Here is a 21,370-nt window from a genome sequence, read left to right as displayed (position 1 = left end):
TCTGATGCATATTCCTTGAATACTAGCCCAAAGGAGAAGGCTTGTCTTAATAATTTTTTTTAAACTCTTAGCTATTCATGCCAAATGACATGATCCAGATGTGCACTGCATGACCATCTTCCTGTGAACTGGGAAAGAGCTGACTGGCAAGCAGCTGTTCCAGAGGTGCCAGCTCTGCCCTGGGTCCTCTCCCACATTCCCCTTCTGACTGCCCCAGCCTTACCAAACTGGAAAGGCTTTCCAGAGACATTTTGGATTCTCCTAGTGACATATAAAGTATGCCCCCAAGATAAGAACACAGGAATTGCCCAGGACTGGTCAATCTGACACTTCCCTGCCTGACGCTGCTTCTGGTTTCCAGGCCAGCAAAATTCAGACAATGTATGTAAGCCATATTCAGAAGTGTAACAGGAGCCTTAAATAAAGGTGGCAGTTTGTTACAGAGGAATCACCTGCTCACAGCCATAACATTGGATAGAGTCCCCATTTCCCTGTCCAAATGTGATCCTAGAATTTTAATCCTCTTTGCTGGGAAAGCAGAGTGAATGCTCTAAGTCTCAGTTTCTTCATCTGTCACATGGGGACACAAGCGGTACCTGCTTCACTGCATTGTGCCTACAGAGCCTGGCCATAGCATGTGCTCAATAAATACTAGCCATCATGATTTTAATTCCAGTTCTTGTCACTCATAGAACTGCTCCTTGCATTTCTATAGAACTCCAGCTCCTGCTCCAGTTTCCAGGACCAGAAGATTGCCAGCATGTTTGATCTGACACCAGAGTACCGCCAGCAGCACTTCCTCACTGGGCTTCTCTTTACCGAGCTGGCCGCCGCCCTGGATGCCGAAGGGGAAGGGTATGTTTCAGACATTTATAATGGAACACAAAGAAAAAAAAAAAAGGTGCCCCTTACTAAAGTTTGCAGTTCAGCCTCTCTTGCTTGGCGAAAATCTCTGCCATTCACCAGTTCCAAAGAGTAGAAGCAGCCACGTTTAGAGAAAATGCTGCTATAGGAATGTGGAAAGGCATGGCGTAGGGAGAGAAACCATAAAATAGCTCTTTTCAACCTCCTATTCTCTGAGAGGAAGTTTCCAATTCTACTGGGTTTCCCAGGGATGCTTGACTCGTGAGCTCCGTAGAAACAGGAGCACTATTTTTAGTGCGTGCCTTGGGTGATGTGTGCACACAGAGGCAACAGCCAGGTGCCATTTGGATCCGTGCTGACAAAGGAAGTGGCCACTGATGAGAAGGTAGTTGCCCCGTGTCCAGATTAGGTTTCTTGCAAAAAGACCTTCCCAGTCTAAGAGAGAGGCCACAGGTCCAGGGCTTACACATTCTTTCACTGCTTATAAACCTGATCACCTATAGGCACGTGGCGATATCTGGACTTGAAGTCAATGAACTGGGACTTCTGTTCTTTCCTTCTTTTCCTCTGCTCCATAAGCCCAAAGGACTGGACAGAAGCAGACAATGCCTTCCACAATACTACACGTTCCATTCAGCAATTACTGAATGCCTACCGTGGGGCAGACATAGTTGAGTGTTGGAATATATCAGCGATATTTCAATGCACAAAACAGACAAAATCCCCTGCCCCCAGAGAGCTCACCATTCAGGGGCTCAAATCCAAGGAGCCTTAGGATTGGAAAATAATTTAGGTTCAGGCCTTTTGGTGTTCACATGAGGCCCACAGAATTGAAGGAACTTGCCAAAAGCTACATAGTAGAGCCAAGTCTAGAGCCATGGTCTTGAGAGTCCCTCCTCAAGGCCCACCCTCCTATACCACATCATCTCCCTGCCTGGGAACTTACTCCTACAATGCCTACATTCTTCCTTCCTCTGCTAAAGAACTTTCTGGAATAGAGTATGCTGACTAATGGCAGCATGGCTGTATGTTATAGATTCTTGTCTCATTGGAAATTCTCAAGTTCTCTCGAAGTGCTTATAATTTTATGACAAAAACAGGACATCCTTGTATGAAACAATTGCAGGAGCACAAGATTGTGTAATTTCAGTAACAAATGTGTCCTAAGCGCTTTGCTCATACTGATATTGCCTAAGTGAATGTAGGTCTCTGTTGCCCAGCAGGTCATTGAGGAAAGTCTGATGTTCTTAGCTCTGAATTCTGCCTCCTTCCAGAAATTCAGGTGCCAAGTGTATCCTTAGAGAGCTTCATTTTCCAAGGCTTCAATTTCGTCGTCTTCTCTCAACCCTAACTAAACTCCTCTCAATTTTCTCAGTAGAACTTTCTACTCTGTAGCTAACATAAATTTCCACAGCAACACAAAGTGCCCTGACAAATATGCTGAAAGGCACTGAGGAGGCTTATGCACAAAGAAAATTGCCTTCATACACACACACACACACACACACACACACACACACACACACACACACACATACACATGCTTTGTCTTAATTGTCCTTTAATAGCACGGACTTACGTGATTTCTAAAAGTACTCTTTAGTATTTTCATAAACGGTAGTTTCTATTTTCCATTTCTCTTCTAGTGAAATGTCTAGGGAAACAGCCTTTACATCTGTTTTGATTCCTCCTAAAATTGTTGCTGTTATTTTAAATACTAGCAACAGAGTAGAGTATGTTCAGAAGCCATGATGTGATTATGTTCAATCAGGTAGCTACATTCTTCACACATGTACACACACACACACACACACACAAATACACACAAGGTACCTTTTCTACCCCCCAGAGGAAACTAATTAAGAGTGTCACTCCTTTGGCAACACAGTAGTCCCTGATTGCGGCGTTGTCAGTTACTCTCCTGGAGAGTCATTAAAAATACCATCACGGACTTTACCATGTGGGCGAAAATCTCAGAAACATCTTATCCTTTGACAATATTTCCTTTTGATCAGTACTTCCTTTTGCTGCCAATGTAATTAGTAGACTCACCAACACCTGCCCATATGAGGCGCAAGGCCAGTGGGACACATCTCAGTACCTGAACTCCTGAAAAGGAGCCACAGGTCTAGTTTCTAATGGATCTCTCTGGAACCCCCCTTACCTGGGGGTATCCACAAACATCCACATGTCATTAAATCCATAGTGGTTTTCAAGAATGTGGAAATTATCTAGCATCTTTGTGTTATGCTACCAAATGTTTAAAGAATTAATTCCAATCCTTCACACACTCTTCCAAAAAAATAGAAGAGGAGAGAACACATCCCAGCTCATCCTATAAAACCAACGATACCCTGATGGCAAAAGCAGACAAAGACATCAGGAGAGAACTGCAGACAAATATGAATATTGATATAAATATCCTCAAAAAATACTGGCAGACTGCACCCAACAACATATAAAAAGGATTATACACCATGGCTAGGTAGGATTTATCCCAGGAATGCAAGATTGGTTTAGCATCTGAAAATCAGCTGATGCAATACATTATATGAAGAGAATAAAGGATAAAACCTGCTCAGTCATCTCAATAGGTGAATAAATACTGAGTGAAGTAAGTCAGACAGAGAAAGAGAAATATCATATGATATCGCTTATATGCAAAATCTAAAAAGAAATGATACAAATGAACTTATTTACAAAACAGAAACAGACTCCCAGACTTAGAGAACCAACTTGTGGTTACTAGGGGGGAAGGGTGGGGGGAAGGGATAGCTGGGGAGTTTGGGATTGACATGTACACACTGCTATATTTAAAATGGATAACCAACAAGGACCTACTATATAGCACAGGGAACTCTGCTCAATATTATGTAACAACCTAAATGGGAAAATAATTTGAAAAAGAATAGATACATGTATAAGTATAACTGAATCACTTTGCTCTACACCTGAAACTATCACAACATTGTTAATCAACTATACTCCAATATAAAATAAAAAGTTTGAAAAAAAAGCATTTGACAAAATCCATTAACTCTTCCTGAAAAAAGACACTTCACATGCCCTTTAGGAATATATGAGAATTTCCCCAACCTGATAAAGGCATCTGTGAAAAACCCACAGCTAACATCATACTTATTGGTGAAAAACTGAATACTTTCCTTCTAAGGTCAGGAGCAAGACAAGAATGTCCACTCTTGCTTCTTCTATTCAACATTGTACTGGAAGTTCTACTCAGAGAAGTTAGACAAAAAAATGAAATAAAAGGCATCCATATCAGAAAGGAAGAAGTAAAGCTATCTCTATTCACAGATGACATGATTTGTTTATAGATAATCCTAAAGAACCCACTAAAAGAACTATTAAAGGTAATAAGCGACTCACGGACTTAGAGAATGAACTTATGGTTACTGGGAGGAAGGGTGGGAGGGAGGGATAGACTGGGAGTTTGGGATTGACGTGTACATACTGCTATATTTAAAATAACCAACAAGGGCCTACTGTTTTAAAAAAAAAAAGGTAATAAGTGAGTTCAGCAAGGTTGCAGGGTATAAGATCAATATACAAAAACTAACTATTTCTATACCCCTGAAATGAACAATATGAAATTTAAAAAAAAACATTCCACTTAAAGTAGCATCAAAAGAGTAAAATTCTTCGGAATAAATTTAACAAAAGAAGTACAAGACTTGTACACTGAAAACTACAAAACACTTTAGAAAGAAATAGAGAGATCTAAATAAATTGAGAGGCATGACGTATTCATGGATCAGAAAATTTAATATTGTTAAGATGGCAGTACTCCCTAAATTGATCTACAAATTCAGTGCAATTCCTCTCAACATTCCAGCTGGCCCTTACAGAAATTGACAGGCTGATACTAAAATTCATGTGGAAATTCGAGGGACTCCAATATAGCCAAAACAATCTTGCAAAAGAAGAACAAAATTGGAGGACTCACATGTCCCAGTTTCAAAACTTACTACAAAGCAAAAGTAGTCAAGACTGTGTGGTTATGACATAAAGATAGATCTATGTAAATTAATGAAATTGAATTGAGTCTATAAATGAATCCTTACATTTATAGTCAACTGATTTTTTAACAAGAGTGCGAAAAAAATCAATGGCGAAAAAATAGTGTTTTCAACAAATGGTGCTGAGAAAACTGGATATCCACATCCAAAAGAATGAAGTTGGACCCCTATCTCACACCATATACAAAAGTTAACTCAAAATAGATGAAAGACCGAATTGTAAGTGTTAAAACTATAAAACTCTTCGGTGAAATCTTAAGGGTAATCTTCATGAAATTTGATTAGGCAGTAGTCTCTTAGATCTGACATAAAAAATACACCCAGCAAAAGAGATAAGTTAGACTTCATTAAAATGGAAACTTCTTTGCTTTATAGGACATCATTAAGAAAGTGAAAAGACTCCAAACAGAATGGGAGAAAATATTTGCAAATCATAGATCTAATAAGGGATTTGTATCTAAAATATATTTTTTAAATCTTACAACTCAATAATAAAAGAACAAATAACTCAGTTTTTTAAAGGGCAAAGGATCAGAATAGACATTTCTCCAATGAAGCTATGACCAATAAGTACATGAAAAGGTTTTCAACATAATTAGCCATCAGGGAAATGTATATCAAAACCAGTTAAAAACCCCTTCTGTCTTAGCTCCTTTAGGCTGCTATAACAAAAATATCATAGAATAGGTGGCTTACAAACCACAGAAATTTATTTCTCACCGTTCTGGAAGCTGGGAAGTTCAAGATCAAGGAGCTGGCAGATTCAGTGTCTTGTGAGGACCCACTCCCTAGTTCACAGATGGCCATCTTGCTGTGTCACCCCTATGGCAGAAGGGGGCAAGGGAGCTCTCTGGGGTCTCTTTTATAAAGGCACTAATCTCATTCATGAGGGCTCTGCTGTCATGACCTAAAGCCCTCCCAAAGGCCCCACCTCCAGATACCATCACATTAGGAATTAGGTTTCAACATATGAATTTGGGAGGCAGGTCACAAACATTCAGTTCCTAGCACCTTCATACCCACTAGGGTGGCTGTAATACAAAAGATAGATAATAACAAGTGTTGGCAAAGAGAAAATAGAACCTTCATATACTGCTAGTGGGAATGTAAAGTGATGTAGCCACTGTTGAGAACAGTTTGGTGGTTCCTCTAAAGGTTAAATATAGAGTTACCAGATGATCCAGTAATTCCACCCTCAGGTAGATACCCAAGAGAAATAAAAAACCTATAACCACACAAAAACTTATACACAAATATTCATAGCAGCGTTCATAATTCATAATAGCCAAAAAATAGAAACAACCCAAATGTCCATCAATTGATGAATGCATAAATAAAATGTGATCTGACTATGCAATGGAATATTATTCAACAATAAAAAGGAATGAAGTACTGATTCTACAACATGATGAACTTTAAACATTATGCTAACAGCAGAGCCAGGACTAGAACACAGGCAGTTTGTCTCTGGATTCTGTATGCCTCTACCCTACTTTGCTTGGTTTTCACGTCGTCACCCCATTGTTTAGGAGCATTCTGGTCAACCTCGCTTCACTATAACCTTTGGCTTTTTGTGTGGTGCCAATAGGATCAGCAAAGTGCAAAGGAAAGCTGTCAGTGCCATCCACAGCCTGCTCAGTTCTCACGACCTGGACCCGCGTTGTGTCAAACCAGAGGTGAAGGTCAAAGTTGCTGCCCTTTACCTGCCTTTGGTTGGTATCATTTTGGATGCTTTGCCTCAGCTCTGTGACTTTACAGGTAACAATGCCTTCTGTTTCCTTCTTTAGATTGATGGGAGCTCTTGCCAAATGCCCCACTAAAATGAGGTTTCTGTTACTAGCTCCAGTGCTGATATGTTTGTGTGAGCAATTCCCAACACTGGAGCTCTCCAGACTTTTTTAACATAGGCCCCAATAAGTGTATTTTTTTTTAAGGCACATAGCCCTGTATATGTTTTTCATTTAGAAACTGTTTGTTTATTCATTCACTCATTGGTCTGCTGGTATATGATGAACATTATAGACCATACACCACAAAGGATAAGATAATAATAGAATTATTTATTTATTTATTTATTTTTAAAAAAAAAGGGACTTTCTAATTAGTCTTCTTTTTTTTTTTTAAGATGGGATTTTATTTATTTATTTTTATTTATTTATGGCTTTGTTGGGTCTTCGTTTCTGTGCGAGGGCTTTCTCTAGTTGCGGCAAGTGGGGGCCACTCTTCATCGCGGTGCGCGGGCCTCTCACTACGCGGCCTCTACTGTTGCGCAGCACAGGCTCCAGACGCGCAGGCTCAGCAAGTGTGGCTCATGGGCCTAGTCGCTCCGCGGCATGTGGGATCTTCCCAGACCAGGGCTCGAACCCGTGTCCCCTGCATTGGCAGGCAGATTCTCAACCACTGCACCACCAGGGAAGCCCCAGAATTATTTCTTTTGGAGATCCGTGCTCTAATGCCTTGAAATAAAGTTGTTCCTTTTTTTTTTTTTTTTTTCTTTTATGAGCTTTTAAGGAAAGAAGCAGACTCGAATGAGTCTAAACACTTGTACCATGCAAAAAAAAAAAAAAAAAAAGGCATGGTGTCTGACACTATTAGGAGATTCTGCCACGGTAGAGAAATTTTGCCTTTGACACTAAGAGGCTCATTCTAAGGTTGAAAGTCAGTATCTCCCACTTGGCCACAAGAGGAAAGGATAGATTGTCTGAAAGGCCTTTGCGTACCTCCTGAGTTTATTTGCATGTTACTGTGTGGATTAGGGAATGTAGACAAACAAAACTACCCTCTCCCAAAAAAGAGCGTCTTACCTGAGACCTGAGAAAGACAAGCCCATCTGCCTACCCTCCCCACAACACACACTCACACACACACAATTCTGACCACTTCAGAGTGGTTCTTGCTTTTTCCTCAGCAAAGGGAAGTTCTTAAAAATTACCTTGCTTGTTCTCTCAACTGAGGAAGGATCCCAAGGAATGCTTATTGAGCCCAGCATCCTTGGAAGCAATCATGCTCGGAATCTTAGAACCATCCATGTTTTCTTGCTTCCTCCAAATGCAAAGTGTCCTATGTGACTAAATTATTTCTAAAATCCTTGTGGTGACAATTCTTTAGCTCATAAAATGAGAGAAAAAATGGGCAGGGAAATTACAGAAGCAAGCTTGGCACACGAGATGAACCGGCTGCAGGGTGAGGTGCGTGGAGCTTCCTGTAGCAGTGCCTGACTGGAGGGCAAATGGAGAGCAGAGTTGTCTTCAAGATTTAAAGATGCAATTCAGAGCATGGCACGTGACTTGCAGACCATTTCTAGGATTTTGCCTGGACGTTTCAAGAAAGTTTCACTTGAAGACCTGTGATTTGTTTGTTCCCAAAGCAGGGAATCACATTAGCATGCATTATCCTAAGCTTCCTTGTTGATTAGAATTTTCCAAATCAGTGACTTGGGATCAGAACTTTTCAGCACTTGGTCTTTGAGCCTTTTAAGTCTCAATGGTTTCTTTACATATGCACTGAACTTTATAGTTATGATGTAGCTGACAAGTGGGAAAACAGTGTAAGTATTCTATTATTATAGGTAATATAGTGCATCTGTTACATATGGAATCTTTCGATTGATAAACTAATAAGAATATAGTATATTTTTTTAAAAAGATACAACTGAATTCAAATTCCAGCCTATTTATTACTATATATGACCTTTGGAAAGTTCCTCAGCCTTTTAATGCCTTCCCTTCCGTTCCTCGGTTGTAAAAATGTGATAACAATGCCTATATCTTAGGGTTGTGATAAAGATGAAATGAGAGAACTTCTATAAAAGCATTTTGGCAGCAAATGTTTCTGTCCTCTCCTCTCCTTGTCTTGTAACCATGACCCTATGCACATTTAGGGGAAATGAGAACATATCCTCAAATTAATCCTGATAAAGTTATCAGGTCTTGAATAATTGCCACATGCTCTTCATTTCACCATTTGTTTAAAAACTCAACTGACTTAAAAACAATAGTGAATTATTATTTTTAAAAATTGAGTTCTGTTTTTATAAGTTTGGCAGGTGAAAATACTGTTGACACTGTAGTTTTTATGAAAAATTGAAAGTCAAAATACTATAATGTTGACAGGTCTAATAAAATTACAAGTTTTTAATGGATCAGTCATACATGTTTTAACACACTTTTCTCAGAACTGCTAAACAAATATTAATACTTTCTGTGTGTATGATTCATAATGATCTTAAAACCAGCCTTTTAAATGGTGGGTCCTTATTTTGTTTGCATACATCTAGACCTATGTATAAATATAGATACATCTATATTACATGGATACATTAAATTAACATTTATTTCAAACATTCAGTATTTAATAAATTATTGCTGAATTTGTGATAATAGCTTGTTATTCTATAAGGTACTTGTTTAATTCTGTAATTATAGGTTCCTTTCTATTTGGTCATTATTTGAAATATATGAATGAAGTAAAAATATCATATTATAGAAAAGTGTTATGAAAGCTTTGAATTTTTTTTTCACAGTTTGAAAAATTAACTTCTAGCCTAATCTTGTGCTGGACATTTTGTCTCTTTTATTAGACTGCCTACTTTTTCCTATAGATGATAAACAGGAATAAATAGATGATAAATAGATGCTATTTTCCTATAGCAGATAAATAATGCTAAATTTCAGGTTTAAAATTACTGTGCTGACCTTAGTAACTAAGTATCAGTCACACATGGGGCAGTGGGTAGGGAACATAGGGTAATACCATCTTTGGCTTGATGGCAAGAAAGATTTTTTTAAGACTTTATTTTTTAGAGCAGTTTTGGGTTTATAGCAAAATTGAGAGGAAGGTACAGAGGTTTCCCGTACACCCCCTGTACCCACACATGCACAGCCTCCCCCATTATCAGCATCCCCCACCAGAGGGGTGAATTTGTTACAATAGATAAACCTACAATGAGACATCATAATCACCCAAAATTCATAATTTACATTAGGTTTCACTCTTGGTGTACATTCTAGGGGTTTGGACAAATGTATAGTGATACGTATCCAGCATTGTAGTATCATACAAATTAGTTTCTCTGCCCTAAAATTCTTCTGTGCTCTGCCTATTCATCCCTCCCTTCCCCCAACCCCTGGCAACCACTGAACTTTTTACTGTCTCCATAGTTTTGCCTTTTCCAGAATGTCGTGTAATTGGAATCACACAGTATGTAGCCTTTTCAGATGGACTTCTTTCACTTATTAATATGTGTTTAAGTTTCCTCCTCACCTTTTCATGGCTTAATAGCTCATTTCTTTTTAGCACATTGTCTGTATGTGCCACAGTTTATTTATCCGTTCACCTACTGAAGGACATCTTGGTTGCTTCCAAGTTGTGGCAATTATGAATAAAGCTGCTATAAGCATCCATGTGCAGATTTTTGTGTGGACATAAGTTTTCAACTCCTTTGGGTAAATACCAAGGAACATGATCGTTGGATCGTATGGTAAGACCAATAGTATTTTAATTGCAGCTGCAGATGCCCGCAGTGGAAAAAATCGCACCAATGGCTCAGATGAAGAACAAGAAGGGACCAGTGCAATTAACCAGAATGTGGCACTAGCCATAGCTGGGAATTTTAATTTGAAGACAAGTGGAACAATGCTGTCTTCCCTGGTATGTTGGTGCACATTTCTCCCGTTTATTTTTCATTTTGTGTCTTTTCCCATCCTTTAATGGGCTTGTTCCTAAATTCACCTACCAGAACCCAGCATAGAGCAGGCAGTGAGGTTTCTGCCTCATTGCTTGACGCCAGAAGGAATCACTGTGAGGCTCGCCGTTGAGAAGGGAAGTGGCACAGTTGAGGCAGCACACAGGCAGGGTTCTGGCAACAGCAAGAGACTCACAGATCAAATTCAGGCAGTTTCAATGGTGCTAAGTTCAAGGCTCAGAAAACCAAGAAAGGTGAACTTGGAAAATCTGAGATATTGCAAAGGAGATCAAACCAAGGCTCCCTCAGGTGGGAGGCTGGCACTGTGTTTATTCTATGTGTATATTATTCATTCTGTGTCTGCCTTAAAAAGAAGATTGAAGGAGGCCGGTCGCTTGGTAGGGTGCGTCTTAAGCTTCTTCAGCTTTTCTAGGTCCCCAAGAGAGCCTAAGCACAGTTGTTTGGCTCTGTCCTTTTGCACAGACGCTATGGGCTTGAAGAGGGGCTCCTACAGGAATACAACCTCTGATTCACTTGAGGTGGGATCTACCTCTGTACCTTGCTGAGCTCTGACAATCCTTTTGTCAAGACAGCGCTGCATCCTCCAGCTTAATTTAACTTTGCATTTCAGTGTAGGGTTCATATCTGCAGAGAACTCAGCTCAGTTCTTTCCTAGGAAGGCAGCCTCTCAACCTAATTCTGCTTTGCTGGGTGACTTTCTTCTCTTCCCTCCAGCACTTCCCCATTCCCCACACACCCCCATGAGAGTTGAAGGGCAGGAGGTAAAAAAAGAGAAAAGAAACACTGGAGAGTTGACATCAGTCATCCTACAGTTGAATAAATATGGTGTGCTTTATGACCTCTTCCACCTTCCTAACTTCGTACCAAAGTTAGCTGCCTGAGGTGGTGTGTGCCTTTTACATTGTTGTTTTTCTCCAACAGAGAAACTCAAAAGCCCAAGAACCTTCCCCTCTTAGAAGGTATTTCCTATGAAGTTATAATATTGTGTGTATATTCAATACATCTAAAGATTTCACTTCTTCTTGTAGCCATACTCAGAAAAACTAAAGTTAAAGTAATTTCGTAAGCCCTGTCATTCCCATCCAGACCTACCATTCCCCTCACGTATGAACTAATACCTCACTGCAGCTTCACCACTACATTCCGTTGGATGTTAGCTATGCCACATGAATCACATATTGTCCTTTGTGTTGATTGGATGAGTGACAGAAAGTGTGCTCAGCACTCTGAAATGAACACTGCAGCAGCCAAAGTATGAAAGCAAACAGCCTGAGCCCCTACACCTCCCCCCCAGGAGAGCATAAATTGTGGTTAAAGTCCCATTACAGAGGCCTCCACTGAATTATGCACTTGATTAATTTGCTGAGCAGTTCACGACCCTTATACTTTGGACTCTGACAAAGAAGCTAAATCTTGAACAGTTAGGGTATTTCAGGAAACCAGCCAGGGTAGTTCTCTGCTATAAGTCCAACCCTGCTGTCGCCAGCTTGAAGGAGAAATATAATACTTGAAGATCTCACAGCTGGGAAGGCCCTGTGTATCACTGAGATTGGGTTGGGGGAGGGCATGGTCAAGGTCCAGGGCGGACCACCAGACCACACTGCTCCTGAAACAGAGGGTGCCCTGGCTGAAAGCCTGGTTAGAATACTGCCCCGGGCCAGCCCCTCTGCAAAGCAGCCCAGCTCAAAAGAACACGGCCTCCCCAGCTGGAGGAAGGCAGAGTTCCCAGAAACATCCCCGTCAAGGAAAAGTACAGTTACTGTGTCTTAGGAAATAGCATCCCTTTCAATGTGTCTGCTGCTCAGCCTCTTGTCCTATGTCGATCTCCCAATCTGCCTGCTTCCAGCCCTACAAGCAGTACAACATGCTGAATGCCGACACGACCCGAAACCTCATGATTTGCTTCCTCTGGATCATGAAAAATGCTGATCAGAGCCTTCTTAGGAAGTGGATTGCTGACCTGCCATCAATGCAACTAAACAGGATTTTAGATGTCCTTTTCATCTGTGTCTCATGTTTTGAATACAAGGTATCGCTCAAGTTCTATCCTGTCTTGTCACTTTTCCCCTCTGTTTGGGCAATGGGGGCATCCTTAACTTTGTCTTATTTCTGTATTAAAGTCCATAGCCTATTTGTATATCCATAACCTATCTAGCTATGATAATTCCTCCGGCAAAGGATCTCTGCCTTCTTCAGAGAGAACCTCATTCCCGTTAACAGGATTTCAGCCTTAGGGGCATGTCTGTGTAGCACATGTCCAAACTGGCTGATGTCACCATGAAGTGTTCTGTCTTTAGGATTCTCCCCATGAACAGAGATCTAACCAAACTTAATGTCCTTCTGCTTCTGTCCGATCCAGGGAAAACAGAGTTCTGACAGAGTCAGTACCCAAGTTCTGCAGAAGTCGAGGGATGTCAAGGCCAGGCTGGAAGAGGCTTTGCTCCGTGGGGAAGGGGCCAGAGGGGAGATGATGCGGCGCTGCCGGGCTCCAGGTGTGTTGGATCGGCCCTTCCCTGCTGTCAGCAGAGCTTTGTACCCTTTGTGGGAAGGAGTGTCCTCCCCACATGATGAGTAGACACCATCACTTTCTTAAGACGTTATGGTAATAGAGACAAGCAGTTTCTGGGGTTCTGTGCAAGATGTATGTCATGTTAGCCCCATTCCTCTAAGGGAAAGCTCCTTTCCTGAGATCACAGGAACCCTGGAAATGTCCTCAAATGGCATCTTCTGTTTAAAACTTGTTGGTGGTAAAAGGTCTCGTCCAAGAATGTGAGTCATAGGATGAGATTAATGGTGTCTCCCTCAAGGCTGACACTTCTCCCCGGGATATTTGAGTAGTCTATGTAGATAGTTCTACTGGATAGTTCTGGTTCCAAGGTCATCTTCTCAAATCATGCAGGGCACTATTAGAATGGATCCAGTCCTCGCAATGGTCTCAGAGTGTTCCAGTCCTCCAGGGATCTCACCACATTAGGAATGATCTCCAAGAAGCTGAGCTCTTCTCTGTAGGATAGAGTGAAGTGTTCAGGCACCCTCAGTCTTAGTCACTGTGCTCAAGAAAAACAGAGTGACAGCTCCTTCTAGCAATGGGACACCATGGTAGGGAACTTGGAAGGAGACGAGCTTTTTCAGTGGTGGTTGGACACCCTCATTCAACACAAACACTCTCCTTTTCAATAATTCAGGGAGAACCCCCAATTTCACTGGAACCCCGTGTTCATGAGAAATGTGCTTGCTGACACTCCAGAAGGGCAGGTGTTCTTCTAAGCTCTAGCCTGTCAATCAAAGAGCAGGTCAGCCCAGACTTGGATGTGGGCTTTGTCTCCCACCAGCACCCAGCATGGATTCTAATTAGCCAGAGAAGTGATGCTGAGTCCTCTCAGCTGAGCTTGTTCCGGAACTTCTGGTTATCTTGCTGCTGCTAATCAAATTCCTGTCGTGCATTTCTTAACTCCTAGGGAATGACCGATTTCCAGGCCTAAATGAAAATTTGAGATGGAGGAAAGAGCAGACACATTGGCGGCAAGCTAATGAGAAGCTAGATAAGTAAGTCACTCAGCAACTTTGTGCTACTTTTACCTAAAGTTCAAAACTATTTTTCCCAGGCTACTTGTATTACTGAAACAACTACATCCTTCCAAGGGTAAGAAAATGAAACATCATTATCTGTGTAAATTCAGTTCATCCAGGGACCCAGGATAATCAAAGGTATAAAGAGTTATGATTTCCTTAAACATTTATCACACTGATAAGCATTTAAAGAAAACTAATATTTAGCAATCTCAGCTAGCTTAAGAAAAGCTGCTGATGAGGCAGGACAGGGTACCCAAGACCACATCATTTCAATCCATATTTACACTCCAGAAATGTGTACAAAGATGTATATTTAGGGACATTTATATCAGCATTACATAAAATTGTAAAAAAACTGGAGCATTCTTAATGCTTAAGAATAGGGAAATATGTAATGAAATATTAGATTGGCATTTAAATGTTTTCAAATCATTTTAATGATAATGGGAAATGCTTATGATATAATGTTAAGTAAACAAAGCAGAACAGATACTTGTTTTTAGAGTATAATCTTAAATCTCCAGCTACACATAGTAAATACATTTTTAAAAGACTGGAAGGAAATTTACCAAAACATTAACCATGGTTTTCTTTGGGTGCTGAGAATATGTGTAAATGATGTTTTCCTTTTTATACTTTGCTGTGTGTCCTACAATGGATGTGTATTATGATATATTATCAGAAAACAATGCTAAAATGAAATGAAAGAAGAAAAATCCTGCTTGGATTGCAATATATGCTATATACATATTGCTATATGTGCAGCAATTTGGACATATAAGTGCTAAAATGAAATTGAATAGATAGCACATATCTGCTGCTCCTCTTAGCAACAGGTAGCCTAATGAATCCTAGGGTTCACTGGCAAAACATTATATGGCTAAAGACACCCCCACACACACATACACACACTTGACAAGGCATAGGTAGGGTATCCCCATGGTGTATAAAGCACCCATCATAAGGAGGGGTGGGAGATGGGGCAGACTTGAGTAGCAATGTTGTTTTGTAAATAAATATGTTACTACCTTGGTTGTTACCACAAGAATGAATCATTCTGGCTCACTTAGGGACTTTTGGGAGTCAAATTTATTTTAAAACATTAAGGAGGTAAATATTTTTATTGAATGTGTTACTTGCACGGCCCCGTTGTTGGTCTTATGAATAATATCCATTTGGTTTGGGTATTTTATGCTTGTTCTAAGTTCCCTGAACTGATTTATAAGATATTTGGTTCTGAGAGTGCATAAGTTCTAGTTCAGGCAATGAAACCCTCCCCCCGCCCCCCAAAAATTAAAGAAATATTGTATGTAGTTAGTTGCCACAGAACTGCCTGGGTGGTTAGGCCATCTACGCCATGAGATTAAAAGAAGAGCCTAACAAAGCATGTTTGCCTGGGCTGTGTGAGTGGATGTTTGGGGAAACCTTTCCCTTTTGCTGCAGAAACAACACAATACTGAGACTTTCCATGCAGGGTGCACCAAACCCCTCCAGGTCAAGTCTCAACCCTGAGCTAGGGGATGGGCTGCTCATAATCAGAGCTAATGATTCTCCTCTGATCATCTTCAGGGGTGATTTTTTTAAAAGAGAAAACATAGTAAAATTGTAACTGCTAAATTAAGCTATTTGGAAAACTTTTGTAATTATAATAGTGGTGTCTTTCACCTTTTTCTTTCAGATCACTTTTCAATTATTTTGGCTCTGTTTCTTTTAGAGCAGTCATTTTCAACCTGGGCTGTACATTAAAATCACCTGGGGAGCTTTTAAATCTCCCAGTGCCCAGGTGTACCCCAGGACAATTAGTTTGGGATCTCCAGCAGCGGGACCCAGAAATCAGTATGTGGTGAAACTCCCTAGGTGATTCTTGTGTAGTCAAATTTGAGAACCATCGTTTTTAAAAAAATGGCTTTTTAAAAATCAAATTAGTAGTGGTGATGGTTGCACAACAATATGAATGTACTTAACTGTACACTTAAAAATGGTTAAGGCGGTAAGTTTTGTGTTATGTGTATTTTACCACAATTAAAAAATTTGGAAAAAAAAAATCCAGATTAGGTCACTCTAGATCTGCACTGTCCAGTACAATAGCCAAGGTAGTACTATAAGTGAAAAATACATGCCAGATTTTGAACTTAGCACAAATAAAAGAATGTAAAATATCTCATTAGTAAGTTTTATTGTGATTGCACATTGACTATTTTTTGATATATTGGGTTAAATAAAATATATTAACATTAATTTCACCTGTTTCTTTTTGTGTTTTTTGGTGTGGCTACTACAAAATAGAAAATGACACATGTGGCCCCCATTATGTTTCTTTTGGATAGCTTTACTCTAAATCTAAACCTCCAGTAAATTAATAAAAAGTAGCTTTTAAATTTCACTTATTTTACACAAATATTATCATTTGGAGAATGAGGAAAAAATGTAGAGCAGCTTGGGACCACAGAGCCTATCCTAAGCGTGAAAACATTTTTTTTTAATTTTTAAAAAAAATTTTTTAACATCTTTATTGGAGTATAATTGCTTTACAATGGTGTTAGTTTCTGCTTTATAACAAAGTGAATCAGCTATACATATACATATATCCCCATATCTCTTCCCTCTTGCATCTCCCTCCCTCCCACCCTCCCTATCCCACCCCTCTAGGTGGTCACAAAGCACTGAGCTGACGCCCCTGTGCTATGTGGCTGCTTCCCAGTAGCTATCTATTTTACGTTTGGTAGTGTACATATGTCCATGCCACTCTCTCACTTTGTCCCAGCTTACCCTTCCCTCTCCCTGTGTCCTCAAGTCCATTCTCTAGTAGGTCTGCGTCTTTATTCCCGTCCTGCCCCTAGGTTCTTCATGACCATTTTTCTTTTTTTTTAGATTCCATATATATGTGTTAGCATACGGTATTCCTTTTTCTCTTTCTGACTTACTTCACTCTGTATGACAGACTCTAGGTCCATCCACCTCACTACAAATAACTCAATTTTGTTTCTTTTTATGGCTGAGTAATATCCCATTGTATATATGTGCCACATCTTTTTTTTTTTAAATAATTCTTTATTTATTTATTTATTTTTGGCTGTGTTGGGTCTTCGTTTCTGTGCGAGGGCTTTCTCCAGTTGCGGCGAGCGGGGGCCACTCTTCATCGTGGTGCGCAGGTCTCTCACTATCGCGGCCTCTCTTGTTGCGGAGCTCACGGGCCTAGTTGCTCCGCGGCATGTGGGATCTTCCCAGACCAGGTCTCGAACCCATGTCCCCTGCATTGGCAGGCAGACTCTCAACCACTGCACTACCAGGGAAGCCCCTGTGCCACATCTTCTTTACCCATTCATCTGTCGATGGACACTTAGGTTGCTTCCATGTCCTGGCTATTGTAAATAGTGCTGCAATGAACATTGTGGTACATGACTCTTTTTGAATTATGGTTTTCTCAGGGTATATGCTCAGTAGTGGGATTGCTGGGTCGTATGGTAGTTCTATTTTTAGTTTTTTAAGGAACCTCCATACTGTTCCCCATAGTGAAAACATTTAAAACGCAGGGAAGGGACTTCCCTGGTGGTGCAGCAGATAAGAATCCGCTTGCCAATGCAGGGGACACGAGTTCGATCCCTGGTCTGGGAAGATCCCATGTGCCGAGGAGCAGCTAAGTCTGTGCACCACAACTACTGAGCCTGTGCTCTAGAGCCTGCGAGCCACAACTACTGAGCCCACACGCCACAACTACTGAAGCCCGCACGCCTAGAGCCTGTGCACCGCAACAGGAGAAGCCACCACAATGAGAAGCCACCACAATGAGAAGCCCGTGCACTGCAACAAAGAGTTGCCCCCGCTCGCCACAACTAGAGAAAGCCCACACAGAGCAGCGAAGACCCAACACAACCAAAAGTAAAAATTAAAATTAAATTAAAATAAAATAAAATAAATAAATAAAATTATGCAGGGAAATATTTATTCTGAGCCCTTGATGGTATGTAAGCCATAGCAATGCCCCCATCATTGTGTGAAGGGGACTCAAGTGATTATCCCGGACCAAGAGTTTTAAGCTCATATCAGGATGCCCCAACCGCTATGGCAACACGTTGGCCACTGGGACATCTTGGGAAAGTTAATTCTTCACACTTTCCTTTCCTAGCCACTATATTTAGGAGATACAAAATGCCTCTTTCCAGCTTCACTTGGATTTTATGAGAATGGATAAATTAATGCATAAAATGTTCTGATTCTTTAAGAAGGAACCTAATAGAGAAGCAGCACCAGGTAATTTCCCATTCCCTCGTGGCTAATAACCAATGACGTTCAGCAGGATGTTAGATGGCCTGCCCCACAGGAATGCAACCTTGCTTCCTAGTGGAAAAGGACAAAAGGCCCATACTTGACTCTGCAACCCCAAGGCAGTCTTTGGAAAGTCAAGACACTGACTCTTCCCTGACCCAGTTCTGAAACATCATCCTTTCCTAATCAAGCAGCATCGCGATTAGCCAAATTCACATCACACCTAGTCTCACCTCCTCTAGCTGTTGCCAAGCTAGGCTTCTTGGCTCAGATCTAGGCTTCTTGGCTCAGATCAGGAGATGGCTCTCACGGGTGATATGCAAGAATGACCCTGAAGCTTTAAGCACCAATCTGATTGGCTGACCTAATTGCTAGTAATAACCAATAATTGCTTTTTTACCCTTTTTGTTATTTTTATAATTGTCATCATTATTCATAATAGGGGGAATGGGGATGGCCTGGAGACTTTACCTAGAAAGCCTTTTTAACCAGACACCAATTACAGAAGGCATCTATATTCCTTAGTTACCAGTAACCAGCTGCTTTGTTTTCACTTCAAGATTGACTCTTCAGAAGATTTCTTTACACTTGGAAAATAGATTACCATCATTGGGAAATGGCCAGATTTGATATGCACTTTAATTTGACCTCTTTTTGTTTCTTAGAACAAAAGCAGAGTTAGATCAAGAAGCCTTGATCAGTGGCAATCTAGCTACCGAAGCAAATTTAATCATCCTGGATATGCAGGAAAACATTATCCAGGTGAGGACAACGGACACCTGATCTATTCAACATGAATATGTTTACTAGAATTTAATAAAGAATTCTTTATAGAAAATTGTGAAAGAAATAAACGTGATATGAAATGCTTTTTGTTTAAATGAAGTTGGGAAGTTTACCATTTACAATAGTGTCCACCTTACAAATTCCAGAGATACTTACCGAACATCCTTCTAGATTCATTGACTTGAAGCTTGCTTGGAAAGAGTTAGGTGCTTGACAGACTGACTCCCGTAGTTAAATCTGCCTGTGCATGTGCAAAGTTTATAATGCGGGTGGTGGGCTTATAGTTCAGTATCTAGAATAGGGGTGGTAGGTTTTTTTTTTTGATAGGTCAACTCCATTTGAATTATGGTTGATGTCTGTATGGGAGCTAAGATTATGACTGGGCTAGGTAAAAGGAGTGCGAAGTGTGATTAATGATGTCTGTTTTGGACACAAATTAGTGAAGAAAAATAATTTGTACCATGAATTTGCCATCCCTGCTGTAGAAAAGTGTTATATCAATGTGAACTTTATAGTAATACAATTCACCATACTAATTTCATTTTCTAAGTGAATGCTTCCGAAAATTCTCAAGACATCTAGGTGATAATGGGTTTTTAGTTAATCTGAAAAATGAGTTCTTACATGTTTCCAATGAAAAATCATTTATTAGAGGGCTAGAAGAAGAAATATTGTCGAAACATAGTTGAACTTGGTAATCCAACTTTTAAGTTATCTTTTAAAAAGTGATTATTGTACAAAAATAAAGACCAAAAGTATATGGTACCTTTGATAAATACTTGGTATCAAATACTTGGCATCATGTTGATTATATCTTTATACAATACTGCTTTGAGTGCTATATTCTTAACCCCAGTCCTCAAAATGTATTTGCAGTTTTCAAAGGAAGCTAAAACTTATTTATCATTGTCTTTGGGGACATTAGTCCTGCTGCAGCTGATAAATAAGCTTCTATTTAGAAACATCACTGCCACAAGCAGCCCCTAGTGTAATGAGAAGCCCACAATTGTGGTTTGAAAGCCCACAAGAAAAGCTGTGCCTTGTATACAAGGAAAGAACATTCCAAAAGCTGTTGCCCAGGATTGGGGGAAGGTGTACCTTATAACTTGGTTTAGCAGCCCAGAATTAGGCATAAATCCCAAATCAATTGGGAGTTTTGGAATAAAGTCACGTGGAAATAGGTCTTCAGCTCTCCTGGTAGTGGACGATATATGGGATGCTTTCCCAAACCCTTAAGATCATAGACGGAGAGAGATGAAACAGCATCACTGTGCTAATTGCCAAGAGCACCCACCTGTGTCTTCCCCTTCAGTTCATGGGCACAACACAGGGATTCACTGATGCTGTTCTGTTCCCCCAGGCAAGCTCGGCTCTGGACTGTAAAGACAGCCTGCTGGGAGGCGTGCTAAGGGTCCTGGTGAATTCTCTGAGCTGTGATCAGAGCACCACCTACCTGACTCACTGCTTTGCGACACTCCGTGCTCTCATTGCCAAGGTAAACATGGGACACTTGCTTTCTTACTCTTAATTAAGAGTTAAGATTCTCATCAATCTAGCTTCACGTTTCTTGCTTCAGGTGCACCAAAACCCGCAGACCACTGTGTTAAGTGACACTGCGGTAAAAGTCTTAAGTCTCATTAGGAAGGAAGCAGGTACACTGATTCTACAGGACTCACCGTGAAGAGGAAAAACAGTGCCTCTCACACTAGAAATGTGGGCCCAACTATAGAAATTTGAAATGGCCACTCACTGAAGACATGAGAGTGGAAATCAGTTGAGCACCTTTGTTTTTCACCCTTTTTCTTTAGTACCTTATCTGAGTGAGATTCAATTCCTATACATGACTCCCATTGGTAAATCTTACAAAATGTCACGTCATAAAATGCAGAAGGTTTAGAAATACATTTCTCATAGCCTGAAGAATATAGATTTTCCTGAGGTAAAACAGTCTATTGCAGACTCCTATCTCCCCCTTTATTGAAAATCTCCGTTGATGCCTTCTATCTGGGATCTTTTACATTTAGAAAGCGGAATCCCGGGATTTTCAAGTGGCTAAGACTCTGCGCTTCCACTGCAGGGGGCGCATGTTCAGTCCCCGGTCGGGGAACTAAGATCTGCAAGCTGTGCAGTGTGGCCGTGG

At 40.5% G+C, this 21,370-nt stretch overlaps 1 protein-coding gene across 2 annotated transcripts in view; it reads left to right on the top strand.

Moving 5' to 3' along the window:
* Positions 1-21,370, top strand: part of DOCK8 (dedicator of cytokinesis 8) — a 224,329-nt gene that overhangs the window by 170,233 nt on the left and 32,726 nt on the right. For both annotated transcript variants that reach the window (XM_007182233.3, XM_007182234.2), the window contains exons 28-35: positions 716-855; positions 6,490-6,659; positions 10,408-10,550; positions 12,452-12,634; positions 12,965-13,097; positions 14,064-14,151; positions 19,110-19,206; positions 20,591-20,725. In XM_007182233.3, the coding sequence (XP_007182295.1) occupies positions 716-855; positions 6,490-6,659; positions 10,408-10,550; positions 12,452-12,634; positions 12,965-13,097; positions 14,064-14,151; positions 19,110-19,206; positions 20,591-20,725 (1,089 nt within the window). The remainder of the gene's footprint in view (positions 1-715; positions 856-6,489; positions 6,660-10,407; positions 10,551-12,451; positions 12,635-12,964; positions 13,098-14,063; positions 14,152-19,109; positions 19,207-20,590; positions 20,726-21,370) is intronic.

This window comes from Balaenoptera acutorostrata, chromosome 6, assembly GCF_949987535.1.
Source record: "Balaenoptera acutorostrata chromosome 6, mBalAcu1.1, whole genome shotgun sequence".
NCBI lineage: Eukaryota > Metazoa > Chordata > Mammalia > Artiodactyla > Balaenopteridae > Balaenoptera > Balaenoptera acutorostrata.
This window is presented reverse-complemented; position numbering and strand designations above follow the sequence as displayed.